The sequence below is a fragment of the Ambystoma mexicanum genome, chromosome 9 (genome assembly GCF_040938575.1).
Source record: "Ambystoma mexicanum isolate Mex_15411 chromosome 9, UKY_AmexF1_1, whole genome shotgun sequence".
Lineage (NCBI taxonomy): Eukaryota > Metazoa > Chordata > Amphibia > Caudata > Ambystomatidae > Ambystoma > Ambystoma mexicanum.
This window is the reverse complement of record NC_090931.1, coordinates 133,499,755-133,526,718: the sequence shown is the minus strand read 5'-3', so window position 1 is coordinate 133,526,718 and position 26,964 is coordinate 133,499,755. Positions and strand designations below refer to the sequence as shown.

The following is a 26,964-nucleotide window of genomic DNA, read 5'->3' as shown; positions in this document are numbered from 1 at the left end:
GGTACCAAAACTGCGCTGCCGGTGGTGTATTAATAACGCAGCTCCCCCATGGCAGATTGCTGGAGCCCAGCAATCTGCCATGGGGGAGCCGCGTTGTAAACAACACCGGCAGACTCCCGAAAAAGGGGGGGGGGGGCGCCTTGATTGTGCCAAGGTATATGTCCCAGCCTCACATGACAAAACAATCCCCCCCCCTCTTTGTTTCATTTTATTCCTTGGGAACCAGTCAAAGCAAACAGATATGAGTGACTGAAATGTGTAACCGCGCATGTATCAAAAATTCTCCAGAAGCATTACGGGCCTGACACACAATACCCTTTTTGGTATTTCCCCCCTCCTCATCCTGCCACTTTTGTATAATCCGATAGCTGGCAAGGGCCGGTTGATAACTTAGTCGAGGACTGCTTTATTAGGTGCAGAGAAATCAAAATGAACCTTAAAATTGGCATGGAGGAGAGGAGGCAAGCAGTGGAGTACCTTTGCTGAAAATGGTGGGGGGACATGACATCTGCTGAAAAGTGTTGGTATTTGCACAGATGGTGTTCCTTCAATGTGTGGTGCTAGAGCTGGGCTAAAAGCAAAAGTATTGGCAGTAGCTCCACATATCGTGTGGACACACTGCATGATACACCGAGAAGCTTTGGCTGTGCGCAATATGGGGCATGAACTGACACAGGTTTTGACTTCTGTTGTAAAGATCGTAAATTTTATTAAGATGCACCCCACAAGAGCCCGTCTGTTTGCCACCTTATGTGCAGAAATGGGAGCTGACCATGATGCTTTGCTGTTTCACACAGAGGTCAGGTGGCTATCCAGGGGAAAGGTTTTAAATCGCATCTATGAACTCAGAAACGAAGTGAGACACTTTCTCCTGGAGTTAGACCAGACAAAAGCAGAGCCTCTGTGTGATCCACGCTGGCTTATACTGTTGGCTTACCTTGGCAACATCTTTGAAAAGCTAAATTGTCTAAATCTCTCCCTGCAAGGCACAGAAACCACATCATTTGCCATGAATGCAAAAATATCGGCATTCAAGAAGAAGCTGGAGCTTTGGAGGAGGAGGGTTGATATTGGCATAGCCGATGCGTTCCCATTATTAGAAGATGCTCTCGAGGAGGCGGAGTATGATCTTTCATGTGTTTCTGAAGTAATTGGAAACCATTTAAATGCTCTCAGAACCAGTCTTGAAAAGTACTTTCCTGATGACAATTGCAACATGAATGACTGGGTGGTTCAGCCTTTCCTAGCTGACGTAGGAGCCCATCTCTCAATAAAACTCCAGGAGGAACTAATGGAGCTCCAAAGTGACCGCCTACTAGAGAGCCAATTCAGAAAATTGTCTTTGGGTGCATTTTGGCAACATGTGTCTGCAGAGTTTCCAACTTTATCGAAATGTGCAGTCAATGTACTGTTACCTTTTAACACCTCATACCTGTGCGAAATTGGGTTCTCTGCACTTGCAGCCCTAAAGACAAAATATTGGTCAAAGCTGGAGGTGGAAGAAAGCCTGCGGTTGGCTATTGGAAAAATTGAACCCAATATTGACAGGCTGGCTGGTGAAAGGCAGGCCCACCCTTCACACTAGTTCTCCAGAATGCCACTGTCCAAGTTGCAAGTGACAGCATTGACAGTACGTTGTTGTACTTGAGAAACAAATTGTTACAGCACTTGCATAGCAAATGTTACTACAGGACAGCAATATTGGGTGTTTTCGTTTTTGTGAAATAAATATCCAACACTATTTTTAGTCAAGTCCTCTGTATTATAGCAAAATCGGAATGCTTTGTTCACAAATATTTGTCCTCTAATCTGATTTGAATCATTGCAAGCAATGATTTTGAAACAACCCAGTGTTTGGCATTCACTCCTTCGTTAGGGGCACCATTCTACTCCAGCGCGCGATAACCGTTCGCAACCGAGTACAATTTTGGAGTCCATGTTTATAGGGGGGGCCTGGGCCGGAGAAATTTTTCTTAGGGGGGGCTCAGGGTCAAAAAGTTTGAAGACCATTGCACTAGGGGCACAGGGTTGTACCCCCCCACCCATGGGTGCCATAAGGGTATCCCACGGGTCCGTTCACCAAACCAAAAGAAAGAGAGTTGCACCGCCAGGAGTCCCACATGAACTCCTGCACGGAAAACACGACAGAACACACGATAAAAAGCAGTAAAGGACAAGGATACGGAGGCCCTGTCCCTCCGATGCATTTCCAGCATCACACATATGATGGGGAGATGATGGCAGAGTTTATGAAGGGTTTTTATATACAAAAAGAAAGTCCGATATTTCCATAGGTGTCACTCAACACTCTTCCCACAACAACAGTTGTATCAATTATCACAAAATGTTATTAAGATTCCATATATCTCATAAAACAATCATAAAAATGATCATAGTACATAAAACATATACATTATGTTTAAAACCACACAAGTATGAACACCATAAGTGAGTAATGTTTGCAGTTATTCCTTAAGGATCTTACTCTGTGTGTACATCTCACACTCTGATTCCTATACCACACTACTAATGGCCTATTTATTTCCTATCGATGTAATACAAACGAGTATATCAAGGGAACATGTGTAAAGTAAGTCTGTGCGATAGAAGGCAGAAATGTACAATGCTAGTCGGTTGTGTGAGGAAGTTTGGTGGGTTGGTTTGGCAGAGTAGACTGGTTGATGTCTTGTTCATGGAACCAGCAATTGAACTTGAACTGTACAGTGTTTTAATGTTTTTGTTGCAGTATCCGCTGCATAATGCGGAAAGGAAAAACAAGAATAGGAACAACATCGCCCCCTTCGGCTGAGCCACAAGAGACATGCCAAACCTCCCGATTTAGGCAGGAGTCCCATGATTTTTCAACAAAAAATAACGCAATTTTTTACTTTCTCCAGCCTAAAATAACTATATCGCCAATATGATCTTATGGGAAAATTACATTCTCCCGATTTCTGTGGGGAAATCTCCCTCCCAGGGACTTTAGAATGTTGGGATGCCTTGGATTCTATGTCAAGACCGGAGGCTCGGATTATGCTTTCTCTTCAACCTTACTGATCAGTAGCAAAGAAATAACCAATAAACATGTAACACAAAACTCAGAAAAAACTACCATAACCATGTTTTTAGAGTCTTTGCAGTTCATTTCTTATTGGTCCTCAAACTGACCATGTGATATTCCTAACCAATCAACAAGTCCTTAGTCCTTAAAACCTCCTGTCCTCTTTCCATTCCTCCTCTTTCTTTGCTGCTCGGCAGCGAGTTAAGTGCCTTTCATTTCTTACTATATGTGAGAGTGTTTGTGTGGAGTGTTTATATGACATTTTGATTATTTACATGCACGCACATGCACGCGCGCGAGTAGTGTCAGGCGGAGCATATCTGCATTAGTTTATTCGGTTCTCGGGAGTTGCGGCCGCGACGGGGCTAGTGCTCCGGTGACCGCAACTCCACAGAGCTAACACAGAGGGCACTGCGGCCACGGAAGGGAGAGAGCGCGACGGGACCGCGTAGTTCCGGCGCTCTCTCTCTTTCATTGCTGAGACCGTTACGGAGCGAGTGAGAGAGCTCATACGATCGCTGACATTCTATTAAGATCTTTATCACATATTTCGTTCCACTTCAGAACGCAAAGTTCAATCAGAGCGCAGCGTTCTGTCAGGAACACGACAGCACCCCTGCGGGCCACTCTAAGGTACCGCACTATATACGGGCACAGTCCCAAGTAAAACCTGACAATTGGCATATATTTTATATGAAATATCAAACCAGTTGATCAATACAAATACATATATACCTATATATATATTTACATTTCTCTTCACAGAGAGATTACAAGAAAGATCTTAAACCCTGGTATATATATATATATATATATATATATATATATATATATATATATATATATATATATATATATATATATATATATATATATATATATATATACTATTGAATTCCCCAGTGTTTCTGTGTAAGCATGAGCTCCTCCAGTGATGAGGGGAAGGCTAGTATTAGCCAAAAAAGGAGCCACACGGAGATGACTCTGGTCTTCCAAAAAGCCCTGGGGGCTTCGCTGGGACATGGACGAGAGTAGATAGCTCTGATGGAGGACTGGCTCAAGTTCTCACAGGGCCTGGAGGAAATCAATGGGCTCAAGGCAAAGGTCAAATCTAAAGGGGGCAGAAAAGCAGCCCACAGGGCAGAGGAAGCCCGCACCCCACTGGCACACCACCTAAGGGGAAGGGTGGTAAAAGGAGAAGGATAAGAGCAAAAGCGGGGCGTAGCAGGGGACAGGAAAGATCCTCAGATACCTCGGATGAGGGTGAGGACGACTGGGAGGAAGAATACTCAGAAGAAGAAGAAGTATTTTCTATATCCTCTTCTGAGGAAGAAGGCCACAAAGCGCCTACGAAAAAGAAAAAAGAGGAGACAGAGGAGGATGGTGCAGGGGGACGATGATTTCGATCCGGAGGCACTAATTCATCCTAGGTCCTCAGAATCGGAGCCGCCGAAAAGAATAGCGGCCTATCTAAAGAAGTGCTTGAGAGCGCCACTAGCCAAAGAGGCTAGATGTAAGATGAGGGTGGAATGCCCCAGACCTCACCGCCCAGAGGGTGCAGCGGACACACCCGAAATAGACAAAAAGATTATAACCTTTATGAGCAAATACACAAAAGACGTGAGGAAGGGTCTGGATAGATCTTGGCGGTCATGCCAAGACAAGATGCTAGATATGACAGGACCCCTCACAAAAATTCTCCAGATCGGAGAAGAGGCTAAAATCAAAGGAGAGCCGATAGACCCGTCAATTCTAATCGGGTGGACCCAGAGGGCGATATGCATGTTGGGAAACGCCAACCATGCCATCACCACAGAAAGGAGGAGGTCTTTGCTGGTGAAGATTGATCCTAAGGTGAGCGAGTTGGCCTCCTCGGAAGCAGCGTCAACCGTGAAGGTAAACTATTTGGGGACTCCTTCATCAAGGAGCTAACCAAATTTGCAAATTCCTATGCGGCTTTTGACAAGGTACAAGCCTCTCTTAAGAGAGTGTTCGGGAGGAACATTTTTGGATGGGCCAGCAGAGGCAGGGGTCGCTCAGCTGGCCGATTCCACTACAATCGATCCTATCAAGACAGAGCACAGTGGCGAGAACAGGAGGATCGTAGACAACCACCTTTCTTTCCATCAAGGAGTAGAGGAAGAGGCAGAAACTGGCAACAAGGGGAACGTCAGCAAAGCAACCCAGGTGGGAACAGTCTACCCACACCTAAACACCCCAGAAGTAGGGGGAGGACAGCTCAGTTTTTACAAAATTGTTTGGCTATATCGGGAGATTCCTGGGTAATACAAACCGCACAAGGGTTTTACATAGACTTTCTAGAGATACCACATCAGGGACACCCACCAAGGGGTCTAGAAATGAGCAGAGAGGACAAATTATTACTAGAAGGGGAATTGCGAGGGCTAGCAAGCAAAAGAGCTATAAAACCCGTAACAGTTCAATCAAAGGGATACATAAGCAATATGTTTCTAGTAAAAGGGAAACACAAGACAAGACCAATTATAAACCTGAGAGGCCTAAACGAATATGTGGTGTACAGACACTTCAAGATGGAGGGGATACAACTCTTAAGAGTTACCTTAATTCAGGGAGACTGGTTTGCCAGGATAGATTTAAAAGATGCATACCTGACTATTCCCATAGCAGAGGAACTCTGCAGATTCCTGATATTCATCTGGGAGGAAACAACATGGGAATGTCGATGCCTACCCTTCTGTCTAGCATCAGCACTATGGTGTTTCACCAAGATGATGAAACCAGTTGTAACATACCTCAGAGGTCAAGGGATAAGACTGATAATTTATCTAGACGACATATGTCTGATGTGCCAAGAAATAGAAACACTATTAGAACAGGTACAGACAACTATAGAATTGTTAGGGAGTCTGGGAGAAATCCAGTATAGTTCCAGAACAGGCAATGGAATTCCTGGGGTTCATGGTGGACTCTATTCAAGGAACTCTCAGTCTACCCATTCCCAAGGTGAACGATATCAAAAAACATCTAAGACATACACTAGCGAAAGGAGTACTGTCACTGAGGGACATTGCAAGATTAGTTGGCCGCCTAGCGGCATCAATCCAAGCAATATTCCCAGGACCACTACATTAAAGGGCTCTCCAGAGGCTGAAGATTTATCCCCTCAGGAGGGGGGCTTCCTACGAATCAAAGGTGGCCATTTCACAAAAAGTGAGGGAAGAGTTGAAATGGTAGCTAATCCACATGGATGCATGGAACAGGAGAGCGATATTTGGTTCCTCCCCGGACCTGGTAATCGAATACGACGCCAGCAGATGGGGCTGGGGAGCCTGATGAGGGAACCTGTCGACAGGGGGCAGGTGGTCGGATCAGGAGACGACTCTCCATATAAACTGCCTGGAGCTGCTAGCAGGCTCCTTTGCAGTGAAGTGCTGGACTCAAGAGAGAGCACAATGTTGTGTCCTACTAAAAATGGACAATGTCTCAGCGGTCAGGTATATCAACAGACTGGGCGGGACAAGGTCCAAGCTACTGGCAGAACTGGCAAAAGACTTCTGGGAACTCTGTCTTCAGAGGAGAGTCTCAGTGACGGTGGAATATCTGCCGGGCCATCAGAACGAGGTAGCTGATTGGAACTCCAGATACCTCAGAGATGCCAGCGATTGGAGGCTGGACAAAAGGGTGTTTCAAGAGCTGATGACTCGATGGGGACCATGCCAGGTCGACTTGTTTGCATCAAGACTAAACAAGCAGTTACCCCGGTTCTTCAGCTGGAGACCGGACCCAGAAGCAGTGGCGACAGATGCTTTCCTGCAATCATGGGGTCAACAGACGAACTATGCGTTTCCTCCATTCTCCATGATAGCGAGGACGCTAGCCCAGGTGAGACGCCAGAGAGCATCCCTAGTACTAGTTACGCCGGACTGGAGGGGGTAGGTGTGTTTTCCAGCCTGCTGGAATTATCACACCACAACCCAGTGGCACTACTCATTGTTCGAGACCCCAGAGATCTCAGCCACCCACTAGTGAGATCAGGAAGACTCAACCTGATAGCATGGGCGATTTCAGGAGATCTTGGGTTGGGCCAGGATTATCGAATGAGGCTGAAAACATCATTTGTGAATCCTGGACTCCAGGGACACACAAGGCTTATAAATCATCATGGGCTAGATGGAGTAGCTGGTGTCTGGAGAGGAATGGATGTAGTACACGTAGCTAATTTCTTAGCACAACTGGCAGCTCAAGGAGAGGCATACAGAACTATTAACAGGGCCAGATCTGCGATATCAGCAGGACACCCTAGAGTAGAAGGCTTAACGATAGAACACCCACTGATATGTAGATTGGTTAAGGGAGTAAAGATGATCAGACCCCCTAGCGAGAAATATAATCAATTATGGGACGTAGACAGAGTCTTGAGATTATTTCTATCATGGCTGGATAATCAAGATTTATCCAGGAAAGCGATTTCAGGCAAGTCAGCCATGCTCTTATGTCTTTTAGCCTGTAAGAGATCCTCAGACGTTAGAGCACTGGAGGTCAAAAGGAAAAGTGTATCTCCGAACAGAGTGACTTTTCTAATAACGAAAAGGACCAAGACAGTTTTGAGTTCCATTTCTTATGAAGCCTTCCCGGACAACCAAAATTATGTCCAGTCAAATGCTTAGCAGCGTATGAGGATATGGCAAAGGAAGTAAGACCTCCGGGAGTGTCACAAATATTGATAGCAATTTGTAAACCATTTAAAGCCATTACACCGGCTACCATAGCCATATGGCTTAGATGGGTGATGGTACAAGCGGGCATTGATATAGTGAAATATGGAGCTCATTCAACCAGAGGAGCGATGGCTACAAAAGCCTTTAACATAGGAGCTAGAGTAGAAGACACTATGGGGTCTGCAGATTGGTTCGAATGAATCGACTTTTAAAACTTTCTATTTCAAACCCTTATAAAGTGCGACATCGTTAGTGGTGAGTAAGCTTTGAACAAGCATAATCTGAGCCTCCGGTCTTGACATAGAATTCAGATTTTGAACACATTTGTTCCAGAAAGTCATAATTCTATTAAAGACACAGAGGCGAATGATTATCCCACCCTATCAATCGTAAGAATGTAATGTATTATAAAATACTGAATTGTTGACAATTTTATTATGATTAATAAAACAATGCATGATGAATACAATATGATGTAATGCTGTAAATGCATAAGAAGAGAAGGTTATTTACTGTATAGTTGAATTTACGATTGTCCCACACATGTTTTCGGTTTATAGTCACCTCTTTTAATTTATGATTCTATAGGGATGGCGACAGACAACAAGCAATCCGGGTCTTGAACTAGGATTGGAATGGAACGGACGGAATTTCAAAAATGCACCGGACGCAACCTCGACAGGACAAAGAAAGAGGAGGAATGGAAAGAGGACAGGAGATTTTAAGGACTAAGGACTTGTTGATTGGTTAGGAATATCACATGGTCAGTTTGAGGACCAATAAGAAATGAACTACAAAGACTCTAAAAACATGGTTATGATAGTTTTTTATGAGTTTTGTGTTACATGTTTATGCATAGCTCTCAACCATGTGTCTCGCAAAGGCGGGTGAAATCACCCGATTTTGTTTCTGGCGGGTGAGACGCCCATTGGAATGAATGGGCGTGCATGAGGCTTGGCGGGTGAGTCAGCCCTTTGCAAGGCGGGTGACACCCGCCAAAAGCGGGTGAGTTGAGAGCTATGGTTTATGGGTTATTTCTTTGCTGCTGATCAGTAAAGTTGAAGAGAAAGCATAATCCTTCGCCTCTGTGTGTTTCATAGAATTCTGACTTTCTGGAACGAATGTGTTGAAAATCTGAATTTCCATTGGACGGTGAGAGTGCCTGCCAGGGGCAGGAAATGCAAAAAACTGAGGTTGGGTTGGAGGTGTGGGTGTTATGTCCCCAGGGGAGTGGCAGGACAAAGAGTACAATAAAAAACTGAAAAAGGGTTCCTGGGGTGGTGGGACACCTCACGATATGTACTGGGACGAGGAAGAGGGAGGCGGAGGTAATGACAGGGAGTGTCCCACAGATATTGTTGCACGGCAACCGAACAGACTCGGTTTCTGTTGCTAAGTGCATAACTAAGGTAGAAGAAGGACTACCAATATAGGTAGATGCAACTGCTCCTTTACGAGCATTAACAAGGCCTGTCCGGTTTGCATGGAAATGTCAAAAAGAAATTGGAACAATAACTTATTTCAAACGTTTGTTATCAAATTGGAGTGCCGTACTTTGAAAGTAATAATTTGTGTAGATAGTGTTGCCTCTTGCAGGCCACGGAAAAGGAGGACGCGCACACGGGGATAGTGGATACCGTCTTTATTTCTTAACTTTACATCGAATACTGGCGCTTCTAGCGCCTTACCCAGAAACCCCCTTTCCCAGCCTTCGCGCCGTAACATGGCTCTGCCCCCACAACGGTGGGGGCAGCACTCCTTAACCCCTGAGTGCTTGGCAACATCACCCCCGAACAATATATTCAAACATCAAAATCAACATTCTTCAACAAGTCTCATAGGTTTCCTTACAACTCTCCGTGGCCTCTCATCTTGGTCACCTGCCTCTTGCAATTCCGTGGTTCTCACTTTTCCGTTTGTCCCTCCTGGATCTCCTCCCGGAGGGATCCACAGGTCATCCCGTGGCTCTCGCGGTTCTGGAGAGGTCGATCGCTGAAACGGCTCTGTTCCCTCTCGTCTGGTGTAGTGTCTGAATTGTTGACAGTTCCTGGTGACAGCTCTGCTTTGATCCTCGGCCGTCACCATCGTGCCTTTCACTGCGGTTACTCTCATGGGGCTTGGAGCAAACCGCGGATCTGTCTTTCTGGGCGTTGGTTGCTGGACGAGTACTTCGTCCCCAATGTGGAAATCTTGTATCACCGCATGGCGGCGAGCATCTGTCTCTCGTCTTGCTCTCTCCTTGGCTTCCGCGTCCCTTCGGAGCACGTCCATGTCAGGCAGCTCCTCATCAGATGGATTGCGCGGTATGCGGGTTCGCACTTTGTAGCGAAACATTAGCTCGGCAGGTGTCTTTTGGTGGCTTTGTGAGGGGTGTTTCTGTAGTCCCGTGGGAGTCGGCACAGTGCCTGGTGTGGATCGACTGCTTCTACTCTGGCTCTTTGTCTTGTTTTCTTGATCAACGCCATGAAACGTTCAGCCATCCCATTCGCTTGTGGGTGGCGAGGAGTTATCTTCATATGTTCAAACCCTAGGTGTTCTGCTAGTGTTCCAAATTCGTATCCACTGAACGGGGGCCAGTTGTCGGATTTGACTATTTTGGGGATCCCCCACTCGCTGAACACTTCCTCTATTGCCGCTGCTACTTGAGGGAATGCGGTGGTGGTGACTGTTTTGATGATCGGGAAACGTGAGTGTTCGTCTATTAGGAGCAGGAGGTAGTCACCCTCCTCCGTGGGCCCATAGAAGTCCATGGCTACACGCTCCCAGAGCCGTTCGGGTATCTGTGTGTGTTGGAGCGGGGGTGGATGATCCGCAGGAGCCGTGCACTTGTTGAAAAGGTAGCGTTCATAGTCACAATTAACTTCTATGATGAGGAGTCTATCTAGAGCCTTGATCAAGTCCTTGAAAGTGTTCTGTTCAGCTGCAGGGATGGTCTTGACCACAGTCTTTATCTCACCCCCTACCAGATTGAGGAAGATGTCCCTAATATTGGGGGAATTACCATCACCAGATCCCCTGACATAATGCTGGAAATCTTCCATCCAATCAGTCCATCTGGGCCCCTTCGTGGCTTGTGGAGTCATGGTGAAGGGCGGTGGTAGTCGCAGCTGAATCGGCTGTACGATATGAGCTGGAGTAGGTGACCCAGGGTTGGACCCTGAGGCGGAGGCCGGCGTGCTCATGATGCCAGAAGATGTGTTCGGCCCTTGTGTATGTTTTGGTTAGGCTGGCGGAGCGTGACCCACCTGGGAGGTTGGTGCCACAGATGGGCATGCAGCGTCACCGACGTTGTAGAGAGGGATGGCACACAGCACTGCTTCGACACTGTCAAATGTCCTTGTTGGGCTTCTCGAGGGCGTGGGCAGGCTCGCCGGCACGCGACGTAGGGGGGGGCCGCAGCGGATGGCTAAGGCCCCACTGCGCAGTTCCTGGAGTGCGGGGCCGCAGCGGATGGCTAAGGCCCCACTACGCAGTTCCTGGAGCGCTCGTCGCAACGTGGGAGTCAGGCGGACTGCCAGGGTCCAACGTCGTGACTCTTGATGTGGTGCAGGATGGATGGAGAGAGAACTGCAGCGTTTTCAGATGCGGCCAGCAGCTGCCGCCCGTGTAAGAGGTGGAGAGGCAGGAGGAGGCCCAGTCACAACCGGAGCGAGGAACTGGCGGATTGCCAGCTGGGACGGCTTCGAACGCGCTTGCAGCGCGGAAAGTGGGGGAAAGCCACGGAGGAACGGCGGACTGCCGAAAAGGAGGACTCTGTGGGCGTACGGGAATGACCTTGTCGCCAGTGTTGCCTCTTGCAGGCCACGGAAAAGGAGGAAGCGCATGTCAGTCCACCCGCATCGTTATGCGTGGGCCGGCCGCCGTTGCGGCCGCTACGTAAAGGACGTCCAGGACGTGACGTCGGGGGAAGGGGAGGGGCGGGGAGGAAGTTCGGCAGTTGCCGCTTTAGGTTAATAAAGAGAGGTTCTCTAGCACCCCGGCTCCCGCGTATCATTGCCGCGAGACGCGCGTGCACCTGCGACGCGCCCGCAGTCCCAGGCCAGTCCCCGGCCCGACAAATGGCGACGAGGTTGATACGGCCCACGAGTGCCGAGGGGAGGTCCGCAATCGTGCGGTTCGGCGCGTCGGCGCACCTCCACGACGTTTGACAGCAGGGAGCTGCCAACAGCCGACGCCGGTGTCGGATCACACGAGCAGACGCTCCCCCACAGTCACAGCAGAGGGGCAGGAACAGCTGGCACAGCCCCACAGCTACATAAGGGTGCAGGACCAGCAGGCACAACCCCACAGCCACAAAAGGAGGGCAGGCGCACCCCCCCACAGTCACAGCAGAGGTGCAGGAACAGCTGGCACAGCCCCACAGCTACATAAGGGTGCAGGACCAGCAGGCACAACCCCACAGCCACAAAAGGAGGGCAGGCGCACCCCACCGTTAAAGGCACACCGGTCGGTGGTAAGTGGGTTAAGATGTCGGATACCGCAAGCACGCCTGCCTCATCCACAGAAGGAGCAAGCACCGCAGCAGCCTCGCCAGGAGGTGGCGACGGCACTCAAGGCGTCAATCCGCCCCCTCACACAGAAGGAGGAGCAGCGCAGGTGATGCACATGCCAAACCCCTTTGAAATTAGAGACACTTCAAACTTGGGGCCCCGCTGGACGATATGGCTCAGGGACTTCAAATTTTACACGGGGGCGATAGGACTTACTGATGACGCAAGACTGAAGAACACACTGTTCATGGCGGTCGGGCCAGCAGTGAGAGACATAGCCGGAGAGCTACTCGACGTCGACACAGTAACTTATGGTCAACTCCACACTAAACTATCTGAATACTTCGCTCCACACACAAACGTCGACTATGAAGGTCACGTATTTCATACGACCAGGCAGGAAAAGGGCGAATCCATCGACAATTTCGTGATGCGCCTGCGCATAAAACTAAAACACTGCGAATTTCACAGATATTCAAACGAAGAAGCTATCAGATCACAGGTGATCGCAGGCTGCCTCTCGCAACCTTTTCGTAAACAGCTCCTGCAAAAACAAAGGTCACTTGAAGAGATCCTAGCACTGGCTCGCATGGAGGCCGCCGTGGACTCACAACTAGACAACCTGGGGAAAGTCTCCATACAACAGCCAGGGGAACCCGCAGAATCCGTCAACAAACTTTACGCAAGCCCCGGCCAGGGCGGGAAACGCACAGAGGCCACCTGTTACAAGTGCGGGTACGAATATCCGCACGTTGGGGACTGCCCGGCCCTGGGACAACAATGCGCCGCATGCGGAGGCATGGACCACTTCAGGGCCACGTGCAAGAACGCCCCCATGACGGCACAGGGTAGACCCCGAACTCAAGATAGACGCCGATACAGCCGGCAAAGCCCGCCCAAACCCAGAGGAGAGAGCGACAGGAAGCCGACAAAAAGAGAGGACAGCAGCAGATCCAGCCACTACGCCCGGGACGACAGACGCTCGTCAGAGGACACGCGTCGCTCCCACAGAAGACGATATGTCCGCTACATAGAAACGCGATCCCCCACCAGCAGCGACACCCTATCTTCAGGGGATGACCTGAGAAAAAAGGGCTACGTATGGGCCGTCAAGACTAACACGTCAGCCACACAGCACAGTCCCATACTCACATTGAATGTAAACAACACGCCGGTGAAATTTCTCATAGACACCGGGGCCACGGTGAACATCATAAATGAACAAACCTACGAAGCACTGACTCCACCTCCCAAAATCAAGAAGGCTGAAATAGACATTTACCCGTATGGATCCACGACACCTCTACCGTGCAAAGGCACCATAACAGCGTGGTGCTCTCACAAACAGCACTCCGCGAGAATCCCACTACACATCCTCAGAACGGAAGCAGACAGTGGTTGCATCCTAAGCTTCAGGACAGCTGTGGAGATGGGCCTGGTACACATCCTCTATCAGCTGATGGCCCACAAGTATTTTGCCAAGCCGGAAATAATTGAACAGACCTTCCCTAAGTTATTCCACGGCCTAGGAAAACTAAAACACCGGAAAGTACACCTGCACATAGACCCACTCGTCAAACCAGTAGCCCAACACTACCGTGGCATTCCATTCAACATTCAAAGAGAAGTGGAAGAAGAACTGGATAAACTGATCAAGATGGGCGTTATTGAACCAGTCTCGGGGCCCACCCCCTGGGTCTCACCCATCGTCCCAGTCCCCAAAAAGTCACCGGACGGGTCCATTCGCTTGTGCGTCGACATGCGCCGAGCCAACACCGCCATCGGGAGAGAGAGACACCAGGCACCCAGGATCACAGATATGATCCACCTTCTACACGGATCAAGAGTTTTTTCAAAACTGGACCTAACCAAAGGATATCACCAGGTCGAAATTGCAGCCGAATCCAGATACATCACCACGTTTGTCACCCACCTGGGGTTATTTCAGTACAAAAGACTCGGCGGCCGAGATCTTCCAAGAAGAGATTCACAAAGTAATTCGACACATACCAAACTGCCTGAATTATTCGGATGACGTCCTGGTATACGGTAAAACGCAGGAAGAACACGACAGGGCGCTCCACAAAGTATGTCAGGCGATGGAAGAGGCGGGCCTCACGCTAAACAAGGTGAAGTGCGAATTCTCCAAGGGGTCGTTGAGGTTCTTTGGCCACATCTTCTCGGAGAAAGGCATGAGGCCGGACCCGGAAAAGGTAGAAGCGCTCAACTCTGCCACCCCCCCCATAAACACAACGGACCTGCGCTCATTCCTGGGCCTAGCCAGCTATTGCTCGAGATATCTAAAGGACTATGCCACGGTCAGCAACCCCCTTCGACTGCTCACGCGAAAGGACACGCCGTTCGTATGGTCCAAAGAGTGTCAAGAGGCATTCGAAGCCATCAGAAGCGCCATTTCACAGGCAGAAGACATGGCGTATTACGACGCCCGGCGTGACACCGAGGTGATTGTGGACGCCAGCCCGGTAGGCCTTGGTGCCATCCTGACACAAAAAGATCCGGAGGACTCGCGAAACATCCACATAGTTGCGTACGCCAGCAGGAGCCTGACAACCACTGAACAGGCATACTCCCAGGCGGAAAAGGAAAGCCTGGCGGTAGTATGGGCCTGCGAATACTTTCACCTGTTCCTCTTCAGCAAGAGATTCACAATAGTCACGGATCACCAGGCCCTCCTGACTATCTACGGAAATCCCAAAGCCGTCATGCCACCAAGGATAGCCAGATGGGGTTTGAGACTACAAGACTACCAATTCACGGTTAAGCACCAGCCCGGAAAGGAGGACAATCCAGCCGACTATCTCTCTCGGCACCCCACGGCATCCACGGTGTCTCAACCCTCCATCGCGGATGCGTACATTAACTACGTCATTCACCACCTACAGCCGCTACCCATAGGATGGGCAGAGATAACTGCTCAGTCGGAATCTGATCCCGCACTACGCATCGTCAGACATTGCCTTCTAACAGACAAAAGGGCCCTCATGAGGCAGCAAGCAAAGGCAGAAGCGGACGAAGTCAAGGAAGAAGTTAAGGGACTACATCTAGTCCGTGACGAATTGACAGTGGTGGAAGGCATGGTACTGCTAAAAGGGTGCAAGGTCGTCATTCCGAGGGCACTCCGGGAAAGGACGATACACTTGGCCCATGAAGGACATCGAGGGATAGTGGCCACGAAACGGCTTCTCCGGCAGAAGGTGTGGTTCCCGCAGCTTGACAGCCTAGTAGAAACAATCATAGGAGGATGCCACATCTGTGCACAGGTAGCTCCGCCGCCACACCCAAATCCGCTACAAATGTCACTGCTTCCCACTAAAGTGTGGGAGGAACTGGCAGTGGACCTGTTCGGACCATTGAATGACGGCACGCACGTCGTGGTACTCATGGATGCACATTCGAGATACCCCGACGCCCAGATCGTGGACAGCAGCGCAACATCGAGTGTTATCCCTGCCCTCGACCGGATGCTGTCAGCGTACGGGATTCCCAAAGTGATAAAGTCAGACAACGGCCCCACTTTCATAAGTCACGAGTTTCAAAAGTTTGCACGATACATGGGATTCCAACACCAAAAGATAACTCCCCGATGGCCTCAGGCAAATGGCATGGTCGAAAGATTCATGACCAACATCAAGAGAACACTACAGATTGCCCACATCCAAAACAAACCGTTCGAGCAGGCTCTCAATCAACTGCTCAGGGAGTATCGTCACACACCACACAGCACCACCGGCATATGCCCGGCAGACCTGCTATTCCGGAGGCCAATCACCACAAGGCTACCAGAGGACCCAAGACCCAAGGGTACGACAAGCCTTGAACGAGAAGCAAGAGTCAACGACAAGAGGAATAAGGCGCAAATGAAGGAAGCAACGGACAGAAAGAGAAGGGCGAGAGAAAATCCTATGCAGACAGGCGATGAGGTATGGGTCAAACAACCCAAGCACAGGAAGGAAGAAGCGACATTCGCACCCGACCCCCTCATCATCACTCATAAGAAAGGAACTATGGTCACAGCACAAAGAAGCGACTGCACGTCCATAACCCGAAACAGCTCACAGTTCAAGCGGGTAAAGCCCCACCATGGAGAGCGGTGGGAATGGGACATAGACAGTGACGGAAATGGCCTTTCAGAGGAACCATACCAAGGAGACGCCGAGGGGTCAGAAACAGAAAAGGACGGTGCAACCCCGGCCAGAGACTGCTCGACACCGTGCGGGGTGAGGCGCCCTCAGAGGAGTCGCATCAAGCCGCTCCGCCTGATAGAAGAAATGGGGTAAGGAGACAGGAGCACCCCACATGTTAAAAAAGGGGGGAGATGTCAGTCCACCCGCATCGTTATGCGTGGGCCGGCCGCCTTTGCGGCCGCTACGTAAAGGACGTCCAGGACGTGACGTCGGGGGAAGGGGAGGGGCGGGGAGGAAGTTCGGCAGTTGCCGCTTTAGGTTAATAAAGAGAGGTTCTCTAGCACCCCGGCTCCCGCGTATCATTGCCGCGAGACGCGCGTGCACCTGCGACGCGCCTGCAGTCCCAGGCCAGTCCCCGGCCCAACAGCGCACACGGGGATAGTGGATACCGTCTTTATTTCTTAACTTTACATCGAATACTGGCGCTTCTCGCGCCTTACCCAGAAACCCCCTTTCCCAGCCTTCGCGCCGTAACATGGCTCCGCCCCCACAACGGTGGGGGCAGCACTCCTTAACCCATAGCTCTCAACTCTCACGCTTTTGGCGGGTGTCACCCGCCTTGTAAACAGCTGACTCACCCGCCAAGCCTCCAGCACGCCCATTCATTTCAATGGGCGTCTCACCCGCCAAAACTAAAATCGGGTGTTTTCACCCGCCTTCGCGACCCAAATGGTTGAGAGCTATGCTTAACCCCTGAGTGCTTGGCAACAGATAGGCATATGTTTAGAATTTAGAAAAGAAAATATGTTTTTAGGGTTGTTGTTACATTTGTCACCCCTTAAAATATAAGAAACTGTTCCTTTTTTTTCAACTTTTGAGTCTCGCGTTTTATTCATTTTTCCAATATACGATTCGTGCCATCGTTAAGCTTTTTGCTCAGAGTCGGCAAAATATCTAAGCGCCTGACAGACGGCCATTTTGGAATGATAGATTATTTTGGATATAACAGTAACTCTACTAGGAGAAATAACTGTTTCGATTCTTGAGGCAGTATATAGATTATTACATTGAAAAGAGAATCAAATAAAAGCAGCATAGTGATTAAAAGTATCATAATTTGTTTAAAAAGTTTAGTCGTTTTTTACTTAAGAATAATAAAGAAATACACTTACTAATGAAATCTCTTCATGACTTGAACTAGCCAACAAGAACAGTTTGAAATAGTCGTTCCACTGCCGCAACAGAGTCTCTTTCAAAGATGGCCGCCATGGGTATCACCCTGAGCCGGAAGAACTCCCCGGCTTTCTGTTTCCATATCAATAAGAGGTTCCTTGCCGCTACAAGCCCGGCCCCTGCTCTCGCTCTTGCTTCCTGCAGGAGACCCCGCGACTCCCTCTAGCCGGAAGTGGTGCTGTTCTCTCGGACTCAGGATGGCTGGTGCGGACGGAGATGACTCGCTCTACCCCATTGCCGTGCTCATCGATGAGCTGCGGAACGAAGACGTGCAGGTAAAAAGGAGTGCGGATTGAATAGAGCGGAGTGGTCAAAGGCGGCAGCTGGAGAAGCTGGCTACAAGGCCCTTTTGGTGTTGTCAGGGGGCGGTGCCTAGGTGCTACTCCCTCCTGTACACCGTTTTGGGGCCCCATGCTCCCACCTGTGGGCGGTACCCGGAAGCCTGACAATGTTTGCGATGATGCTTGGGGGGGATGCTTCGTCCAGGTGGTGGAGTGTCAGTGGTGCTTCATCTTGGGGGCGTTGTCTGGCTGCTGCTCTCTGCTGGATATCTCCATACCCACTCGTTGTGATTGCAATTAAATGGCGTTGACCTCGAACTGCTCGTTCAAATTGTATTTTCTGTTTAAATCAGGTGGATTAACATTCTGGAGGGTCAGAACAAGGTATTAGGAATTTTCTTTTATATGCCCTGAGTCATGCATGGGTGGTCGAGCCATGACGTTTTCAGCACACCTGCTTACATTTCAAAATCAAAAACCCTGAGATTTCGGCTGTTCCCGGCGCACACCTAACCGAACACCGACCTTTAGTATTCAACACTCTGCCACTGCCTCGCCACGTGATAACAAGTATGTATATGTATAAACCGGTGCACGCACACGTTCCGTCCTCAATTTGATGCAAAAAATCAGGGGTTCTGTAGTTTATATTATAGTACCCTGTGGATAAGGCACAGCAGGATAAACTGATTTGCCCAGGGTCACACGCTGTAGATCATTTTGCAACACAGGGACTTGATATCACACTTCTAAATCCTCCTAATATGGCAACTTGACAAAAGCATAAACCCCTATACAAATATATTTGCCAAAACGTCTATAATGCTATGACAGCGAAGGGCACATTGGTCTCGTGAAACCAAACTCTGTACTTGCAAGATTGCTCACTGAGCTACAAGACATAAAATGATCAGTGTCGTGCAGGAATTGGCTATGCAATTCTGTAGGTATGCTAATTTGACAAATTTGTAGCACAGCTCGCTGTTTAAACTACCCTGTTCAATGAAAGCCCAGCACACACTGCATTCTTCTTTTGTTGGCTCTGGCACCCCTCTTTTCTCTGTTCACTGCAATTTCCAAGGTCTTAATGTGGAGAGTGCAGCAGAAATCCTCTCCCACTCTTCTGCCAAAGGCCTGTGTGGGAGTGATGGGCACAAACAATTATTTCTTTTTTTAAATAATTGCAAACCCGAAGTAATAGGGATGCTACTTGAAGCAACTATATCGAGTTTGGCAAATACCAGTATGTGTTCATTTTATTAAACTGGTCCTGCAATTCCATTCCCAAAAAAATAGTTTACATAATGCATAATTACAGTATTGCTACAGTTGAATACTGCTTGTTCCATGTTTTTCAGAAAAGTTTAGGTTGGTGTATCTAAATCTCAGTGTCAACTAGATTTAATTTTGTTGGGGATGCTGTATTGATGACTGAACGCTGTTTGCTTGTTAGGCGCATGTACAATAAAATTATACTGTTTCAAAGCACCCACAGGTCAGGGAGGGATGGTGGGAAATACAGTTACAACAGAATATTAAGAGCAGAGGGGAAGGACAAACTTACTATGCCTTTCGAGTATTAGAACATGCAAGCACAGAAAGGAAGAGTGGGGGTTCCCATTGCTTTATACTAGTTACCCTGAAAGTGAGATGGCCACAAACTACAATATCCCACCTAGTTTGCCCAGTTCTCGGTTATAGGTCAAAGTATCGACTCAAAAGGGTCGAATGACAAAATGGTCGAGCCAATTCGACCCAAAAAAGATCAAATTTTTTGTTTGTTTTGGGGGGTAAGAGGGGGTCCCCCCAAACACCTGTTTTTGGTGTAAAAACCTTTTTTTTTTTTTTTTTTATTTTTTTTTTTTTTTTTTTAAGCTAAACTATAGCAACAAAAAATCGATAAAACATTCGATCCTTTTGTGTTCGGTGAAATGCACTCTCACCTTTTGGCATTCTATCCTTTTGATTTAGGTACTTTAACTGGACACCCCAGTTCTCTGCCTGCCAAGCCATCCGCTCTTTTTTCCCTCCTACAAAATTAATACACAAAGTAATGATCAACTCTCGTTGGCCTCCAGAGCTTGCTTTGCTATATATGATTGCATTATATTATATTTTCGTTCCTGCGGGGGAGAGCTGGCCAATCCAGAGGCCAGAAATTTGAGGGGAATCTGAAAGTACTTGCCTGTATTCCACACTTTGCTTCTGACCTGCCTTCACCGTGTCTTTGGGAGCAGTGCCCCAGGCTGAGTCTCCACTGGAAGGCCACACCACGACCCAAACTCCCACTAACCTGCGTGCCTCCTGGCTTATGGGTGTTTGCATGAATTGCGCAAAGCAAGTGTATGAGTATTCTAGGTGGCGGTTCTGAGTGTTAGCAATGCATGCTGTTTCATCAGTGCACAGGGGTGTAATGCTACGCTTGGCCCTAGCTGGCTTGTGGGCCATTAGTGGCTCTGCCCTCACCCCACAAGTGGTATTTAACGCTATATTGAAAACAGCAGCGATCAATGACAGTCGAAAGCCATCTTGTCCATCTGAAGTTGGACATTCACCATGCCTGTCGCAACACCATACTGCATACTTGGTCTCAGGCATGACTACCTCTAACATTGTGAACTTTTTGATCCATGAAACCTCAGAACTTTTTCTTACACAGCAAATTATGTCACGGGTGAAACTGCCCTATGCAACACAGACTGCACCCTTGCGCTGAAAACTCTCTTCAGGGTCTTTTACTATTTATGTCCGTTCATGCAGCAAACTGTTACATTTTACAGACGCTGGTCTCACTTATTTCTTTCTTCAGAGGTACACACATGCTGTATTTCTCATTTTATTTCTGTGTACTATGATGAATCTGATGTAGCCTCTCATGTGGCCAGGCGATGGCATCTGATCCTGACCCTGGGGGTGGATATGTTAGGGAGGCTCACATAAGGGGAGCCGACACTCGGGGTGGAGCGTGGCATCATCAGATGAGCCATGGCATTTTACCCTTTTTCTTGGAAGGATACCCCTTCCATCCCTCTTTTCTTAATGGCATATTGTGATCTCCCACATCCCTTAAAGCCTGCTGTTCGTATCCCTCGACATTCTGTAACCAACAGAGTAATAAAGACTGACAAGGAAGAGGGGCTGGGTGATGCCGAATACTCGACAGAATCAGAAGGAGCAGTCTAGTGTTTGGAGGAAGCCGATTGGTTCCAAACAACTTCCTTCTTGAAAGCGGGAGTTTAAAGATGGGACTGCTGAATGTAACCGAGTTGGAACTAGCTACTTATTGCTGGGGGAAGCCGACTGGAGAAGCCCAGAGGCGAGCAGGGAAATGGCGAGAGAAGGTCTGCAACTCGTTCACTGAGCTTAAATCTCAGCCAGAGAAGATCCTTTCTGGCTACCGTGGGAACCGAGAAGCCTATGCCGTTTGTACACTGGGAAGGGCTCGGCAGTCAGATGGGAGCCACAAAGGACGTGGAAGCACAGTAAGCTTGTGGAGCTGGGGCGCTTCTGTGTTTGCTGCAAAAGGCCAGAAGAAAGCCGGTGAGTCCTGGAAAGGGGAGCTTGGTCGCCTTGGTGCCTTTGGAAGCTCCACCAAGTACTGATAAGGGCCCGGCACATGAGACGGGTGACCCCTGAGCAAGGATGTTGGGTCACTGGGACATATAACACAAACTGAATGAAAGGGGGTTCGAACCCAGACTCTTAATACTGGATATTGGAACTGTGTGAGTACAAGAATCAGAATATAGAGTGAACTGGCAGGGGTGTATACCAGGTGCCAGCCGGGTCTGGGACCCACACCCAGATTGTGTAAAGGAGCTAGAGTGCCTGGCAGTAGAGTATACCGGGTGTCTTGCAAGTCTGGGATTTGCACCCAAATTATGTACAGGAGCTACCCGAGAGAGCATACCAGGTGTTAAGTGAGTCTGGGACCCAGACACAAATTGTCTTTGAAAAGAGAATCCAAAGGAAAAGTCATACCCTGTTAGGTCGGAGGGTTGAGTTAGTGTTTGTGGAAAAGATTTGGAGATGGGATTTTTTTCCCCTGGCCTGGATTGTGTAACCCCATTAGGAGAGACATTCTCTTGGAGCTTAAGGAACTGGTTGATTCTTTGGAAGTCTTGTTTTTGGTGAAGGGAAGCCATTCCCAGGAACTGTGAACATTATCCATTTGGAACTGGTGTTTGTACCTTTGTTGAACTTGAACATTGGTGCCTTTTTCTAGCAGAGACCATACCCATAGCACCTTATTTTTTGAATGTAAGGGCTAGGGTAGGATTTCAAACACAGGGCATTTTTATTTATTTACATTTTTAAAGTGCTCACACAGCCCGCAGGCATCGGGGCGCTGTTACAGGAATTGTTTGTTTTTTAGTTGTATAATTCTTTTTCTTTTTTGTCTTGCATATTTATAATGCGCTTAAACACCCAGAGGTTTCTAAGCGCGGACCCGGGGATCGAACCTGTGTTGCTTCGTGTCGTCTTGCTTCCAAGGTGCGCACGTTGCCACTGAGCTATCCTCCCGACATCTTGATACCGGACATACCTTCCGTTTTGATGAGGTAGGGAAAATGCCCCCTAGGTTAGGGACAGTGAGGCATTTCCTAACCCCTTTTGTTAATTCTTTAACCAATACCATGACTGTTTCATTCCTGGTTCGTCACATAACATAGCTTCAAAATATGACATTTCTAATCAAATACGTTTGTTTGGTCAAGTAAATGTTAGCTAAAATTTTGCCTAGGAGCGGAGTGCTCGTTAACAGTTTGGTGTCCTGTAAGACACAGGTTCAAAGCCAGTTAAAAGCTTCAAACGTAACCGTTTCCTGGTGCACAAGATTTTTCTGCAACCCAAAAATCCCAGGGAGATCCTGCTATCTTTGTGGTAGTCAAACATTTTTATGCTGACTGTGCTCCCCAGATGCCAAATCTGCTTTATATTTTCGAAGTAGTGACTGTATTACTTTTTGGAAGAACCTCAGACCCCCTCGGGCCAGCCCCAAAGTTAGATTACTTCACTATCTCCTGGAGACCCGGAGTGTGTCAAGAAAATCCAGAATCTCTGGGCCGAACCCAGTGGATAGGCAGCTCTGGTTTGCAGTTTCCTAATGTGGCTTTTCCAAGCTAGCAGTGGACTTACATTTGCCTACTTTTTTTGGAATTAACTTCCACTGATACCTCTGTTGGTGGGGGGGTATGGTGCTTTGAGCTACCTTTTGAGGGCCTTAACCCTCCTTTAGTGGTACATGATTGCAGCCTCCTCCTCAGCGATTGGCAACCTGTCTCCGTTTTGAGGTTGATGTGTCTTGGTGTATGCCCCTCCCACCCCATTGTTTTCAGGGAGGGAAGGCAGCATCTGCAGTCCCATTGGCTCCACAGGGTAACAGGCACAAGGTTGAGGGGCACATCAGTGTCTGTGGTGATTGGGCACGGGTGCATCGCTATTCCTGTGTGCGAATGATACATGGGTCATACCAACTTCCTGACTGTAGAGGTTTGGTACCTGGGCACTACCCTTTCCTCGGATGATGCAGCAGTCTACCTGGGTTTCTGTGGGACAAAGAGGGAGCACAAGTCTGACTGACAAGTGTATGCCATGGCTCAATCTGTGTTTTTATTCAGTCCCTTCAGGGTGTGGATGTTGTATCCAATGAGGCAGATGCAGGAGGGAGTGGCCAGACTGCCATCTGCTCTGGAACGCCTAATGAATAGCATCCAAATGCTTGTGCACAGCAAAAGAAATGGATTGGGGGTGTCTGGAGAAAGTTGAGGTAAAACGACTATAGAAGGGTGCAGTGAGCACATAAACGCGCTTCCTCTCCTAAACACATTGGAAACCTAGGGGCTAAAACGTGGCTGGGTTATGACCGGGAGTAGTGCACATCTTCCCACTGATGGGAAGTTTGGTTACTCCCTGTACTTGGCTTGCTAAGAAATTGTGCCATCTTTCACTCTACTTGCTCCGGACACATCATGCTCTGGAATTGACCTTCCCACTGATGGAGAGCTTGCTCTTTGGTTATATGGCAAGTCCCACAATGAGGGAGCCTGCCTATGGTTCTCACAATTGGTGCTAGCCCCTGCTACTTTTCTGGTGCAAGATCCTCCTGCCTCTGTTGGCCAGTGTGGGCAGCCAGTCTGGAGACACTCCCCAGGATCTGCTGTATCCTTTTTATAAGTTGTCTGAATTTGGGGATGCCTTCCTTTAAGGGGGGGGGCAGAGTTTAATGCAGGCGAAGAGGCCCTCATTAAAGTCAGACCCCCTGACCTTATTTCTGACAGTTTTCTTTGATGGCTGCTTATTTTTTCAGACGTTCTTCACATGAGATTCAAAAATGAAGGCTGGACAAGAAGTCTTACTTGCCTCACTAACCAACCACCACACCCATATCTGGCTTGTAGCCTTCATTTTTGTATAACTTCAAAAGATGGGACCTTGTTGAGGGTGTTTCTGTATATTTCTCTGGTCAAGTCAACCACGTCCATGGCATCCATTCAGCAAGGCTGTTTGTATACCATTCATTAGCACTCTATTAAACCCTTAAACGAGACCCCTGTCCTGTGGATGAGGGTGGCCACTGTCGGCTTATTAATGCCATTATCACTTAATTTCTTTCTCTCAAAAGACTAATTTGACTGTTTTAGGTCACAATGCTCTTTGACCTTCCTTCCTGTATTAAGATTTAACTAAGTAACCTGATGGCTGTGGTAGAGATGGCTACTTTTGCAGATAGCACTTCAGGCTATGAGACCAATGGTGTACTTTGTCCTGTGGTAGTCTTTTGCAGGGGCTGGTCAAGTCCAAGGTTACTTTGCCTTGGGCCCCTCTGCGACTTTTCCCAGTGTTCTGCAGTCTGTAACTGCAGCCCTACAGATAAGGGGGGTATTGGCCACTTTACTCCCCAAAAATAGGAAAATACTCCCAAAAAATAAAAAGTCGGAAACGGACACATATGACCATGTGCCCCTGCTTTCGATCCATGGATGTTTGGGCCAGATGTACACGAAGAAACTGCTATGATTATGCTGTGACAGGAATAAACATGTATCTTTTAATCTGTATACATAACTTGGTGCTCCCACTTCAAAATCTTACGTGGGGCACTGTGTGAAATTCTGCTGCACTTTCTGTTCATGTGACAAAAACAGACAAATCGACCTACCCGAGAACCTTAGCAAGCCACCAGAAGTCTTCTGGGGCAGTGCTTTTCAGGAAGGGGATGCCCATGTGGCATAATCTTGTCACAGCTTCTTCTCTAAGCTGGCTTCATCTGTCACCCTAATGTATAGTTTAAGATTATGGACCGGCCAGCTATATTCTTGCTAAACTTGCAGATGTTTGCGTTGGTCCATACGTTTTGAGTGAGAATTTGTCGTTACTTGGGCCTATATGTCCTCTTATTCTTCTGGTTTTCCTTGGCGGATTGGGGAAGTTGTGAGAGGCAATTGGCTCCAGCCTTTAATTTGCCAGCTCTGTACTATATTGCAATATACATACTCCTGCAGGCATGCAGAAATGCAGACCATCCTAGGAGATACCTTGTCTTCATCTGCTAGTATAATTCGCACCGAAGGGTCTCTGCTCTATGCACAGTGAAAGGCTCTCCCAAGAGAAACTGTCTCAAGTGGCACTCTGCCCATAGGGATGGGCTTCATTCTCGACTGCTATGAGGCCTTCGTTGCTGGAGTCAACTGTTACTGTGGTTGTTGAACTTTTTCAGTGTTTGTGCTAGGGTAAAGTCTCTTGATATCCTAAAAGGCTCTTTATTGGTTGGGCCCCAAGGAAACGATTGAGCTCTTTAGCAGTTTATGCTTGGGCTGGGCTCACTGCAAAATTGTGTCCGAATTTTGAGTAAAATGTTACAAAACCTAGGAACACTGAGAATTTAAACATTGGCTGTTGAAATACCGTTGTGCCGCTGGCCAGCCCGAAGGCATTCATGAGAATTGAAGGTGCCAAATGGTGGTGTGAAGACAGTCTTGGGCCCAGAGAAAGTTTTATCTAGTGCTAGGCTGAATTTAGCAAGAGGAGAAAACGTTGTTCTGTAAGATTAACCATTTCGTTCATTTTTTTTTTTTCTGTTCGTTTTTGTTAAGGTATGGGAATCATCTTAGGGCTGCAGTATAATTTCATCTGTCCCAGCGTGATTGGGGCAAGCCACTTCAAAGATTCAGCCACCTATATTCTCCCTTCAATTTCTAGCTTGGAGAGACAACCTTCAAGTTAGGCAGCATGGTTTTTAAATTACCAGTGCTTGCTGCTGTGTGGTGTTTTGGAATTGGCACCTGATTTCGTTTTTCTAGTTTTGAAATTAAATTAATCACAATAGTTTTGTCTTGGGGGTAATTGGTTCTGCTGCCAGGAGATGGGTCTTGTTCTTGACGGCTTGGTTATAAAGCCATTTTGAAATCTGTGACTGGTGTCATTGGCCGGAGTGGATGAGTTGGACAAGGGTGCGTTTGTTAAAGTGGGGGGCCGTGGTGTTCCAGTACTGGGTACTTTTAATGCAGTGCTAAGGCACATGGTGGGGAAGGAGAAATGGGCAAACCGCTAAAGTAATACTCACATCTCGTTCCCAGGCTTGGGGCTCATCTAACAGCCTGTTGGCTGTTGATGGCTTTGGGCATGTCTCTGACTCGATGTACTAGGAAATTAATTTGCAGGTGCACTATCTTATTGGGTCGATCACGTGATAAGGGACCGCTGTGCTAAAATCCATTTATTGGGATTTCATACTGTTTTGTGTGCTTTCCTTCGATGGCCATTTGGGGCGTTATGTGTTTATTTGTTGTGGGCTCAATTGGCACGGGAGCTACCTGCACTGTTCCAGGGTGTGCATTACTCACTTCTATTAAATGAAACAAATTTTAACTGTATAATTGTATGCAGTGTGCTCTGGGAAGCTAATTTAGTTTCTCAAGCAAACCTCCCTTCTGCGCACTGATTGCTGGGCTACTGCCCGAGTTTCCCGAGGCCTGGAAAGTCTTTGTCGGGATGCAGTATTTCAGAATTGAGGCCCTGCTGGTTTTGGTCTGAATAATGTAACTATTTCTG

The 26,964-nt window shown here is 48.0% G+C and overlaps 1 protein-coding gene and 1 long non-coding RNA gene across 2 annotated transcripts in view; one reads left to right on the top strand and one right to left on the bottom strand.

Annotated features, from left to right (window-relative positions):
- The window catches only part of LOC138487752 (uncharacterized), a 38,174-nt gene extending 20,490 nt beyond the window's left edge, over positions 1–17,684 (bottom strand). The window contains exon 1 of the long non-coding RNA XR_011274538.1: positions 17,569–17,684. This is a non-coding gene — a long non-coding RNA (uncharacterized lncRNA). The remainder of the gene's footprint in view (positions 1–17,568) is intronic.
- A 32-nt stretch (positions 17,685–17,716) lies between these two features.
- Positions 17,717–26,964, top strand: part of PPP2R1B (protein phosphatase 2 scaffold subunit Abeta) — a 165,338-nt gene continuing 156,090 nt past the window's right edge. Inside the window, exon 1 of the mRNA XM_069614304.1 lies at positions 17,717–17,904. Coding sequence (XP_069470405.1) covers positions 17,827–17,904 — 78 coding nt within the window. The 5' untranslated portion in view covers positions 17,717–17,826. The remainder of the gene's footprint in view (positions 17,905–26,964) is intronic.